Here is a 13,715-nt window from a genome sequence, read left to right on the forward strand (position 1 = left end):
ATCTAATTTAGCAGATTAATAATATTTACCATAAACTCCTGGGCTATACGCTTAGCTTTTTCACGAGGAGCATCGGTGATACTAAATTAAAAAAATTGAGTAGCACAGAAAAATTTAGGAGCAATATGAAATGTCCTAAATATCACAATTTCATTATTAACACTCAAACAACATCCACATGTGCACTCAGACCAATAAACACAATGCCCTCAAATAAACAAGGAGAACATCACTAAACTGTGCTACACTGTCGCTTACACTAGTGTAGAGCTGGGCGACACGGACCAAAATTAATAACCCGATATAGTTTGGCTGAATATCGATATACAATATACATCCCAATATTTTTTCCATGAAGTCAAGTTGGACAAAATTAAACCCAAACACAGTGTGCCAAGTGGTTTTATTTAAACACTTAACATGGGGACACTTTTGAAAATGTTCAAGTTTCATGTGGAGAAGAAAAATACTAAAAAATAGAGATGTCCGATAATATCGGACTGCCGATATTATCAGCCGATAAATGCTTTAAAATGTAATATCGGAAATTATTGGTATCGGTTTCAAAAAGTAAAATTTATGACTAAAATGCCGCTGTACGGAGTGGTACACGGACGTAGGGAGAAGTACGGAGCATCAATAAACCTTAAAGGCACTGTCTTTGCGTGCCGGCCCAATCACATAATATCTACGGCTTTTAACAAACACAAGTGAATGCAATGCATACTTGGTCAACAGCCATACAGGTCACACTGAGGGTGACCGTATAAACAACTTTAACACTGTTACAAATATGCGCCACACTGTGAACCCACACCAAACAAGAATGACAAACACATTTCGGGAGAACATCCGCACCGTAACACAACATAAACACAACAGAACAAATACCCAGAACCCCTTGCAGCACTAACTCTTCCGGGACGCTACAATATACACCCCCGCTACCTCAACCCCGCCCCCCCAACCCCGCCCACCTCAACCTCCTCATGCTCTCTCAGGGAGAGCATGTCCCAAATTCCAAGCTGCTGTTTTGAGGCATGTTAAAAAAAATAATGCACTTTGTGACTTCAACAATAAATATGGCAGTGCCATGTTGGCATTTTTTTCCATAACTTAAATTGACTTATTTTGGAAAACCTTGTTACATTGTTTAATGCATCCAGCGGGGCATCACAACAAAATTAGGCATAATAATGTGTTAATTCCACGACTGTATATATCGGTATCAGGTGATATCGGAATCGGTAATTAAGAGTTGGACAATATCGGAATATCAGATATCGGCAAAAAAGCCATTATCGGACATCTCTACTAAAAAAGGGTCATATTATGTTTTTGTTTCTACATGTAAAAACACTTTCTTGTGGTCTACATAACACGTATTGGTTGTTTTTTGGAAAAATTATTCAGGATGCCCCATTTTGTGGGCGGTCTTATCTACACGCCACCACTTTGTGCTCTCTCCCCGCCATCTTTGTTTTAGTTTTAAGCGCTTACATAGGGAGTCTACTGACATAACTAAGTTACAACTATACGCTACTTTGTATTAAAAATTGTAAAAGCGGAGGATGCATGTGCATGTACGAGTCAGTCTGCCCCACAACAACCGGATGGAGGAAAAGAAGAAACTTAGTGACTACAGCTTCCGACTACCATGGCGGATTTGCGCAAAGCCCTTCAGGTAAATCTCTACCATGTCACGACTTGGTCCTTGGCGTGGATTGTTTTTCCGTGGTGCAAATCAACTTAACTGGACATGGCGTGCAGGTGAGGACATGTTTTAATATTTAAACTCAAAAGGCTCAAAAGGGTATAAACAAAAGGCGCTCACAGCGGAGGTAAAAAACTTGACTAGGAAAACAAAAGGCGCGCACAATGGCGGAGAACTATGAACATTAAACAAAAACTTACGTGACAAGGAACTGTGAACATGGCATGAAGAAGCGTGATCATAAAGGGTGCAGAGCATAAATGTGGAGCATGAATGTGATGTTGCCAGGATGAACAACAGAAACAGAAAAGCTTATATAGTGACATGATCAGTGAAAACAGGTGTGTGACTCTAACCGCGAACAGGTGCGTGACATGACAATGTGAACCAGGTGAAACTAATGGTTGCTATGGTGACAAATAAAAGTGCACAAAAAGTCCAAAACCAAATCCGAACATGACTAAAACAAAACATAATCACAGACATGACATACCATAAATGGAAATATCTGTTGACGTAAGTAAATATCTCCACCATGCCTTATTTTAAATTTTCGGTACTGATGGGGATCCCAAATACATAAAAACTGGTACCAACAGGTAAAAAAAAGTAGAATTTGCTTATTAGGACCCAAAACTTAAATGGTGTTTTGAGATTAAAAAAATGGATAAAAAATCCTTGTAAATAATTAAAGAAAAGTCAAATATTCTTTAATTTTCAATTATAAGATATACTCAATTCTTCAGCGAACAATAACACAAAATAACACAATATGAAATAAAGTGCCTGTTTAGCAGCAACTTGAAAATAATTGACTTTTATAGGTAAACATTATTATAAGACATACACACCAAGATTTCAGCCAGTAACACATCCTGCCAACTGCTTCATGATGCTGTGTGACAGGTGAGAATATTACCACTGCAGTTTAACACTTTCAGATTGTGTATGTTTCTGTCAATGCAGTAGTTGTGACTGGGAAGCTCATAGAACGTGTCAATTATTTTTAACAGCTATTTTCTATGGTTGCAACTGGGAACAAAGCAATATGATGGGACACCGCGTTAGTAATAGCGCACCACTTTTCCTTCCATGTGAAACGTAACAGAAAAAAGAAGCTAGCAGTGAGCTTTGTGGGTTTGTGCTGCTGGGGCCGTTTTAGCACGCAGCTTCACACATAGTGGAGTTTGTGTCAAGTTTTAACGTGGTAAAATAAAATGTTGTCTTTTAGCCTCTTCCTTGTTTGACGACTAGTGCGTGAGCTAGCAACAGGGCACTGTGCATGGAGAAGGAGGAGGAACACACACAGCTCTCAGCGCTCAAAGCTTCCGCATCAATCACTTGTCCATTTGGTGTTGGTTATGGTTTCAGTTTATTTCAAACATGCTTTACAGATGCGAGAAAATTTTACTCTAGTTTGATCAACTTTGGACAGATTTATTTCAGGAGCAAAATGCAAATTAAAGAGTTAAAATCTGTATTTGCACGTGTGTTCTTTTTTCCAATACGCACACGACATATTTCTAGTCACAAATGTGAGTAAAATGCTCGCACTGTACAGCCCTGGACTCATAACCCTGTCATTTTTGCAACAATATAGTGTGCCTGTTAAAAAGTAATGCCAACAACACGCATGCTGCATGTGAGAAGATGAAGTGACACTTACTTGCCATCCACAGCTGCAATCAACTTACAGCTGAGCTCCATCTCGTGTAATGTTCTTAGCATGCGCTCCCGCCGGTCAGATCTCCGCACCAGATTTATCATGAACACCTGCGTGCACACAGATGTGCTGAGGCTGTTGTCTTAGCGTGTGTGCATGTATTTGAGAGAGAGAGAGAAAAGTGTATACCTCATCAAAGCCCATCTTGTTTGGCTGCTTGGGAGGAAGAGTCAGGAAGCTGGAATACTCCAGGGGAGGATTTTTCACTTTCAAAGAGGATAACAGAGAGTTACAAAGAGAATTTTTAATGAATTAGATAGAGGCTCCAAACACCTTGCCTAGAGAAATTCAGCAAAACAAAAGTGTGTTTTCTTAATCATTCCTGGCCTGTTCATGTTCCCTCCCTTGTATGGATAATTATATATTATGTTAGTGTCATGATCTGTGGTCCGGATCATGTTTTTGTGTTTTCTGTTAGTTTTGGACTTCTTGTGTTATTGCTTGTGCACCTGTGAGTTTGTTTGGTCACCATGGTTACTTGATTTTCACCTGCCTTGCACGCGCACCTGTTACTCATCAGAGACTCTATTTAGTTCTGCCTTTTCCGGTCACTCGGTGTGGAGTCATTGTTTTTGCGTCACACCTATGCCACGTAAGTGTTGATTATTCTATGTCCTAGTCCATGCTAAGTAATTAGCTTCATGTGTTTTAGGCACGCTTGCCTTTTTTGTTGTTTTGCCTGCATTTTGGTAGTTTGGATTATTTACGTTTAATAAACCAAAGCCTACCTTCACGCTGTCGTCCGGAGCCGTCCATTGTTGCGTTGAGAGAACGAACCGCAGCAAACTGCCCCCCCCCATGTGACAGTTAGACGTAGATGAACACTTTACTTGATGCATAAAAGTATATTTTCTATGATTGTCAATTTGAGGGAATAACAAGACCAACCCGCCACAAAGAAATTTGGTACTAGCCATTCATTGCTCATCAACACATTAAAATGGGAATATGTGCGAATTGATGAAGCTTGTCATTACAACTCCATAAAATAAATAATCATTGTAACTTTGCTTCTTGACACACTTCCACACAGGCACGTAACTTAGTGTCCTTGTTGCTGTATTTAGTGAGAATTTAGACCCCTGTAGACTCTTTTTTTTTTTTTTTAAGCCATTTTTTCTGTTTATACTGGATATATAAAACAATGTATGGCTGTTCTCAACGGGCAGAAAAAAGCTAATTTGTTTTTCCAAACATTTATTTTGCTTTTCATGTTTTTGCTCACTTTTTGTTAGCCATTGACTATAATCTCACATATTTACATGTCAAATGTTTATTGATATGATTTGCCCCTTTTTTTTTAAAAATGTTTAAATAAACTAAATGTAATATGTCAAAGTTATCATAAATTCACCTTTAAATGTTAAATAAAATAACATTTTATTATTAAACAGTTTAACATTTTTAACACAAACAAACATAGAAGTATTGACAATTGGTACCGTTGGTACCGTATCGATTAAATTGTGAAAGGTAGCCATGACTACTGATGTTGCTTTACATAAATGCCCACACACAATTTAATTCTGAACTCACCCATGATTTCAAGATGAGTGTGCAAGAAGCTCTCGGCCTCATCCAGCAGTGTAGCATGGGAGCGCATCGGCACAGGAAAATATCCATAGGTTTCTTTGTTGCATACATACATCTGGACATCTGAGCATGACGAAATATGACAGGTGATGCGGTTGTTCAAGTGTCACACATAACAGGCCAACTATCACATTCACTTCATCTCACCCGCCATGCGAGCAGAGTAGGCAAAAACGATGACATCGTCGAAAGACCAGCTGTACTCTGGATGTGGGGGGTAAAAAGCCAGCTGACGAGAGGCTTCCTTCCGTAGGTCCACCAGGTATGTCGAGTGGACCATCGGTACAGCGAAGCAGCCACGACGCTCCTGCTTTCTGATAGGCATGTAGGCTGGTGTTCGCTTGTAGTAGCCCTGCCAGGATGGTTGCACAGAATACTTACAGACTATCCATCCATCCATCCATTTTATACCGCTTGACCCTTTTTGGGCTCGCGGGGGGTGCTGGAGCCTATCCCAGCTGCATTCGGGAGGAAGGCGGGGTACACCCTGGACAAGTCGCCACCTCATCACAGGGCCAACACAGATAGACAGACAACATTCATACACACATTCACACACTAGGGCCCATTTAGTGTTGCCAATCAACCTAACTTAGGGACGGCGTGGCGAAGTTGGTAGAGTGACTGTGCCAGCAATCGGAGTGTTGCTGGTTACTAAGGTTCAATCCCCACCTTCTACCTTCCTAGTCACGTCCGTTGTGTCCTTGGGCAAGACACTTCACCCTTTGCCTCTGATGGCTGCTGGTTAGCGCCTTGCATGGCAGCTCCCGCCATCAGATTAAGATTAAGATTAAAGTACCAATGATTGTCACACACACACTAGATGTGGTGAAATTTGTCCTCTGCATTTGTCCCATCCCCTTGGGGAGCAGTGGGCAGCAGCGGCGCCGCGCCCGGGAGACATTTTGGTGATTTAACCCCCAACTCCAACCCTTTGTTGCTGCATCAGTGTGTGAATGTGTGTGTGAATGGGTGAATGTGGAAATACTGTCAAAGCGCTTTGAGTACCTTGAAGGTAGAAAAGCGCTATACAAGTATAACCCATTTATTTATTATTTATTAACTTACAGACTAAATATCAATTATTCCGTTACTGTTAGAAAAATCCTAGATTATTGTACTGTGTTTGTTGTAGGTGACACCATTAAAATGTCCTTTGCTAAAGCTGAACATCTGCTTCAGAACTACTGAATTTGCCTCTCTTTGGAATTCAGGCTCTCGTCCAATAGTTAGCATTTTTCCTTGCTGAACTTTATTAGTTTTTTGGGCTTGCAATTTATTTGTGTGCAGCTGGGCCTTAAGTCTCACATCTGTAAACACTGGCTGGGAGTTTAGGTACTTTCCCGTGCAATCATTTTGGACAGAATTGAATATATTTTCATGTAATTCATGATACACTCAGGGCGGTATCTTATAGCATGCATTCACATTCACATTATAAGAAATGCTTTATAATGCACAATGGAAAATTGTTGTTCTTTTTTAGGTTTGACACATCTGTAACCAAAAAAGAAACAATTATGATGGTATTTCAATGAATCCCAACAAATATTGGTGAGGGAAATGCTGAAATATACTGTACATATCAGGGTATGCAAGTGAGGCATAGCCTCAATTGTCATGATTAAAAATAAATATTTAAAAAACTAATAGTAAAAACATTTAATAAATCTAATATATGTCCATTAAACTGTGTTATAAATGTGTTTTCTGTACGATTCTAATCCTTTTTTTTATCATTTACTTAAGTAAAAATCACTACATTTTCACACAAACTTGACATGAGGTCTCTGGGTCTTACTGGCTGGTCTGCTTGTCAGAATGCCGCCAAAATAATGTTTGCAGAAACATTTTTCTCCTACGACTTTCTAGTTTGTACACTGTATAATTACAGCCTGTTAAAAGTTTTTAATGTACTGTAAGTGTGACATCAGTATTCTTGATAATCAAACTATAATCCCAAAAAAAGAGATGCTTTTGGCGCTGTGTTAGAGAGCCTCTTGTAGTACATTGACCCGCCACACAATGCGTGGGCATGAAGTGGGGGTGATTGTGAGCTAGCAGATGCAAAATCGTGTATACAGTGAGTATGGCCAATTCGGTTTCAGGCGATCTCCTCAATGATTGGTCAAAAAGGCACTCACGTGACTACAGGGCGCCATGACTGCTACTAACTTTGAGCTAATGTTGTGTTCGCAGCACTTCCTCGTGTACAAATGCCCTGTTGTGCAGCATGGGGCTGCTCCCCACAACTCGGAAAGAAGACAAGTATGGGAAGAGAAGGTTTGTGAACAGCACCGCAGAGCCACCGACTACAGCGTCTTGTGCCAGTTATACACATGACACAACGTCTGTGTTTTATCCAGGACAGAACACACCAAAGCTAATACGAATAATAACAGAATAAATCAATACATTTAAGAGATGGTTTGACAAAAACAGACTACATTTAAATCTCAATTTTAAAAAAAATTATGCAATTTGGTAACAGTAGAAGACAGGTCAAATTTTAGAGGTAATAATAGATGAGAAAATGAACTGGACATCTCATTAAAAAATATACAACATAAAGTGGCAAGAAATACGTCAAAAATTAATAAAGCAAAATATGTTCCGGACCAAAAATCACTCCATAATCTCTACTGCTTACCAGTGTTACCATATCTGAGTTATTGTGCAGAAATATAGGGGAATAAGTGCAAAAGTACACCTATTCACTGAGCATGTTACAAAAAAGAAAAATCAGTTAAAAATAATAACGAGTGATACATACAGTGGTTACACATACATTGAAGGCACATACATTTTCATAGCCTGTCCTCTCAATCGGTCAAAGTAGAGCCTAGGACAGTTGACATACAAAAGTCACAATTTCTCTGTGATTGTTGGTTCAAAGCTACAGAAGATTTTGTCTGTAGTAAGGTTTTTTTGGTGGTTCTGTGTATTTTTTTACGTTTATTACGCCGTCTGCGTCGTGTGCTTGTCAGAGTGCCTGTTGTTCACGAAACACTGCAGAAATGTAGCATCAGAGTGCGTCAAACACGGCCGCAAAATGATAGTTTCACGAAATAAAAGCATGTTTTATTGTAAGTTTATGAGCTGGAGTAATTTTAAAACTATATATAGACGTTTTATTTTGGTTTATTTCGTCACAAAAACAGACGTCAAAACAACAGCAATTGCATGCATCCGGGCACAGTCGCACATTTACTTGGCCATACTCTCTTTATACGCCACTCTGAGCAGATGCATGTCACTACTAGGGATGATACTCGAAACCGGTTTTCCCGGTTGTTTGATAAGAAAAGAACCGAGTCCTCGGACTCGAATCCCTTTTTGAGAACCGGTACCCGTTATCGAGACCACTATAGTAAAGGAAAAGAGTTGATTCTTTATTCGAATCCCGTCCCGACCAGAAATGCTCCGTGGGACATCACAAGAATTGACGTCACGTAGCTCAGTCATTAGGCGCAGATAGCGAAAGCAGGAAAACAATGGACGGGAAAAAGCGCTCCAAGGTGTAATAAAGTTCAAAACAAAAGCTATCATCCATCGAATAACTTTACTGAGAGATTTTAGCAGGGTAAAACACATGACGAACACTTTTACGACCAACCGGAAACATAGCAACCAGGCTAGCAACGCACCTCCTTTACGGCAGCTGTCGCAACGTTCTTAAAACAACCGCAGCACATATTTCCTTGTAAACAAAACAAAATCACACTGTAGATGTGTTGTCTGTCTAATTATAAATAATGCAGACGAGGCGTGTTGGCTGAGTTCTTGACGTTTACTTTCACAGCGTGGCAACATGCAACACTTTTCGGGGCTACCGCGCATGCTCGTAACTCCCGTTGCATGCTGGGTAGTGTAGTTGTTATATTCTCTCGCTCATAACATTTTTCCCCCTATAAAGAAATAATGTTAACTCAATAAAGTGTATTTCTTTTTTTAGCTTTAAGTTTTCATTTTTTAGCATTGTAACCACATTTGCAAAGAACTTTTCTCTTCATAGAATTTTCTTTCAATAAAGAAATAAAGTGCAAAAATGTCAAAGCATCATAACAAACAGTTATGTCAAATAGCAGCAGAAGTGCACTTTTTAGAGAGCTGTATTATTTTCAGTTTTGTGCCCAAGGGACTGATTTTATTTAACACTATATTATTATTTATACACCTATAGTGATCACAGAGACAGGTTGTTTTTGTGTTACTGTATATATTTGTTTCTCTGAAAAATCCCACTTAATATACTTTGGGTAACAACAGTCAATATTTATTTATTTTCTTTTATTTTTTTAGGTGGGTAACAGTCAATATTTATTTATTTATTAGATTTTTTTTTTTATTATATAATAAAAGTGAGCTTTTGTTAAACCAAATATTGTGTGTTTTTTTCCATATACAACAACCTATCTGGACTCGATAAGAGAATCGATAAGGAATCGGTTCGATAAGAGGATTCGATAATAGGCTCGAACTCGATAATTCCTTATCAAACATCATCCCTAGTCACTACCATGTGTTATCAGCAAGGAAAGCTTTTTTTTGTCAGATTCGAAAACAATGTTTTAATGCTCTGCTGGCTGAATAAATAAATTAATGAATGTGGCTGCCAATACAGAAGATTATATACCCAGTAACAACTACTTTTCTAAACTGGACTTTTACACAAAACAGAGGTGATTATACAAATTATGTTTTCATGAAGGATAGATAATGAATGTACTTCATATACAAATACAGTAAGGTAAGACCCCAAATGCTTTTATTTTAGCAAAAATAAATGGGATCACGAAGTATTTGATAGCATTTTTATAAAAGTGAATTTCTCCTTTTTTTGTAATCTTAATGAGCAACCTGTATTAACAGTGATTAAAGTATATGAATTTAAGTATAAATGATAAAACAACTCCAAAGGCATTAATGCCTTACCTGGTGTTAATGTCTCTGCATGTCTTTGCTATTTAGTGTATGTATCAAGATGTACCTGTATACACTCAAAACAAAGCAGCCAGTACCTGTGAGGTCATGCCGCACCAAAAGTTAGAGTAAGCAGCTCTGGACTCCAACATTGGAGCAACAATGGTCTTGTTTTCTCTCATCAGTTTCCACAACACATCTGGGTTGGTGAGCAGGTTGTCACAGTCTGCCACCTGCAGACAAACAAAAGGGCACAATACTGCAAGTTACCACAATGCTTCCATCAAAAGAACACTAACAGTTCTGCTCTTGGATTTTCTCTTAGCTCTTATACAACAGTTGAATTGTCTGCAAGGTTGTCTAGCTGGAAACCATGTCAAATATGTGAGGAGCGCTACAGGAATCTGAATTTTAACTAAGTAGCCATAGCAACAGGATGTAAGCCTTTATCATCCACTGCCAAACATCTCTGTTTACTCCACCTCGTCCATCTAAATGTCCACAAGCAAAGTGGATGAATAAAATAAGTCCAAACACAGAGAAAGCTTCATGTTTCACTGGGATAAAGTGTGGGAGTCTGAACCATTACAATTGATTTTGCAATTAGCAAAAAGGGAGACGTTGGTCAACGCAATGTTAAAATACATGCACCAGTCAGACTGATACACATCCTTTTACAAATGTTCAAATCTTAACTAAATAAAGATTTTTTTTTAAATAATCAACTCATTGATTTATACTACTGCGATCATTCAACAACATACATAGCTCCTCATTAAAATTGAGATTACACGCAAAGTCAGTATTTTATTTTATTGATATTGAAATTTAGCTCCTGTAATTAACAAGACAATGTTCACGTATATGTGCATTTTAAAACATTCAACACTAAGGTGATCGTAATCGTTCCTTGACCTGCTCTTTCTCAATGTGACGTCAACGACGAGAACAATATGAAGCATGGATAGTGGATGGGGGAAAGAAGATGCAGGAGATAAATCTATTCAAGCACTATAAAAGTAACAACATGAATACTCCTCCTTTTTCCTTCCACTCCTACTCAGCGGCTGAGTTTTCTGCTGCTACCCTGATAACTCCTCTGATGCTTAAGGAATGTGTGGAAATTACACTCTATTGCATGGAAGCTATTTAAGGCACAGATGCATGTTTTTGTGTGGCATATTTTTCATCAAACTCTGAATAAAACAAACATTAATGTTTGCCAACTATTAGGATGTGACTGGCTGATAACATACCAGCAGATAGTCGGCCCAGACCTCACGGGCCGTGTCCAATGCCCCCTGGCGAAGCTTCATAATATGTTCATATCGAAGATTATTCCAGTGTTTAGGTCCCACCTCATCCTCGAAGGCACTTGGACAGATACAGATAGACACTGACTCATATTACAGTATTATTATAAGACCAAACATTATCTGCGTCTTAAAAACATACACACAAAATTACCTGGATCCATCATCGGGTCTCCACTCCACATAGTGATAGTCATTCTGAACTTTGATGAGCCACTCTCTCAGGATAGCAGTGGTGTTATCTACATTGTGATCTGTCGCCACCCTGTGGGAAGATGAAGGACACAGGTACTGTACTTTGAGTGAAGACATTTATTAGGGACGCACTGAATAATTCAATATATTGGAACACCAGTCGTGCAGACACCTTATTAAAATGTCTCCCTATAAAATAAGGTCTTCATAAAATATGTCCTACCGTGATATAATTCTGTAGCACTGGTTCAACGACGGGATCTGAAGCACCGTATAAATTACAGTGTGTCATATAATTAATTCATTAGTCTGGCGCTCATAACGATTGTTTTCGGCCACAATTAGTCATGTTCTTTGAGGCCTTCAGTCTAGGACACAAATAACATCATCTAATTTGCATAATTGTCCATGAGGCATACATGTAATTTTTATGGACGTTGCAAGAGACAATAAGTGACCAGAAACAATTTAAAGCAAAAAAAAATGTGTTCTCTCAAAAATTGCGATTTTGGTTGGATTTGCGATTTTTATAATTTATACATAAAAATGCATACAACTGCAATAATAACAAGTGGAGGCAGACATGTTACTTTTAGACCGTCAATTTACATATACTTGTCTCAAGGTGTCACACATAAGAACAATATGCAATAATTTACTTTAAAAATATTTGGCTGTCTACAACAGGGGTATCAAACTCAGGGGCCGCATGGAGGAAAATCTATTCCCACGAGGGCCGGACTGGTAATATCACGGCATAATAACTTAAAAAATACAACTACGGCAACTTCAGATTGTTTTCTCTGTTTTACTTCGGCCCGAAACAGAACATGCACATTCTGTAAATGTGCACATCACAAATAATCAACACTTCAAGTTATTTGAAAATTCTGGGGAAAACAATGGTGCAGTTTCAAAAGCATGAAGAACACAATGAATTTAGACTTAAACTCAGTGTATCTACAAAGCAATTAAACTAAGTCACAGCCCATCTTGTATTGAACAAAAAAAAATAAAGCATTAAAAAACTCTCAACTACCTCATTTGTCATGCTCGTATTAATCCTATGCTAACTCAGTCTGAGGTAGAAATTCACTGTGTATCGATAGAAAAATAAAAGCTGTGCAATATGTGAACAATTTCAACAACCAAAATAAAACTTAAGACTGACAGTATTGCAGTACATCACACACTGTTCACTTTCTTTAAATTTGCACTGAAGACAATACTTCCATCAGAACTATATCAATGTGCAGTGTGGGATTACTAATTGTTTATTTTACTCCTGTTTTGTTTTATGTTGGGTCGAGGGGTAGGAGTCGCAGCCCCGCTTTACAGTGTAACTATTGCTTGGTATACTTGCTCGCCTCTGTATAAACTATTTGCTTGTCTAACAGAATTGCTATTGCGACATATTTAGAACAGCAGTTTCTTTAATTAAAAATGCAGCTCACTTTTACACTTAGCAAACTCATCTTGCGGGCCGGATTGAACCTGTCCGCAGGCCTGATCCTGCCCGCATGTTTGACATCCCTGGGCTACAACATGCTCTTACACTGAAGAAATAACCAATGAAAAACTTAACAGTGTTTATAATGTAATGTAATCTTGATATACAATAATAATTGAAATAACCATTTAAATGGGCATAAACATTTATTTCTCGTGAATGTAGAATTGTTTTTACCATTGTATTATAATTAGAAAGTAAATAACTTTCTTATCCTAAATAAATAAACAGACAAAAAATTAAAAGGTACTCATTTGTAAAAGCAAAAATGTACCGTAAATACATATAGAACATTTTAAAGTGCAGTTTTTTCCCAGTTGGAAAAACTAGGTTGGATGTTATTATTATTGCCATTACCTGATCATGGCATTCTCGCTTGTTCGTCTGTGTTTATGAAACCATATTTCTCTCCGATTTGAAGCTGAAATTTTACCATGGCTGCGATGAGGTGGCGACTTGTCCAGGGTGTACCCCGCCTTCTGCCCGATTGCAGCTGAGATAGGCTCCAGTGACCCCCCGCGACCCCGAAAGGGACAAGCGGTAGAAAATGGATAGATGGATGGATTTTACCATGGGATATTTGGCTTTGTGATCATATTTTTTCCTCCTAATTGTTGTTACTTTGTGGCACTTCTCACTGTCGCGAGTCGGGGTCTCTCCCCTGTATGCTCCCCCCACTGAGATCAAAATTGTGGATGACTCTGGAGGGGTCTGAATACTCGCTAAACATAACGACCAAGTCGC

General features: G+C 38.6%; 1 protein-coding gene across 1 annotated transcript in view; it reads right to left on the reverse strand.

Moving 5' to 3' along the window:
- LOC133639644 (procollagen galactosyltransferase 1-like) overlaps positions 1-13,715 on the reverse strand; it is a 51,033-nt gene that overhangs the window by 21,867 nt on the left and 15,451 nt on the right. The window contains exons 2-8 of the mRNA XM_062033134.1: positions 11,421-11,531; positions 11,210-11,327; positions 10,052-10,186; positions 5,178-5,382; positions 4,974-5,093; positions 3,567-3,643; positions 3,381-3,487 (exon numbers count right to left, since the gene is read on the reverse strand). Of these exons, the coding sequence (XP_061889118.1) occupies positions 3,381-3,487; positions 3,567-3,643; positions 4,974-5,093; positions 5,178-5,382; positions 10,052-10,186; positions 11,210-11,327; positions 11,421-11,531 (873 nt within the window). The remainder of the gene's footprint in view (positions 1-3,380; positions 3,488-3,566; positions 3,644-4,973; positions 5,094-5,177; positions 5,383-10,051; positions 10,187-11,209; positions 11,328-11,420; positions 11,532-13,715) is intronic.

The sequence above is a fragment of the Entelurus aequoreus genome, linkage group LG22 (genome assembly GCF_033978785.1).
Source record: "Entelurus aequoreus isolate RoL-2023_Sb linkage group LG22, RoL_Eaeq_v1.1, whole genome shotgun sequence".
NCBI lineage: Eukaryota > Metazoa > Chordata > Actinopteri > Syngnathiformes > Syngnathidae > Entelurus > Entelurus aequoreus.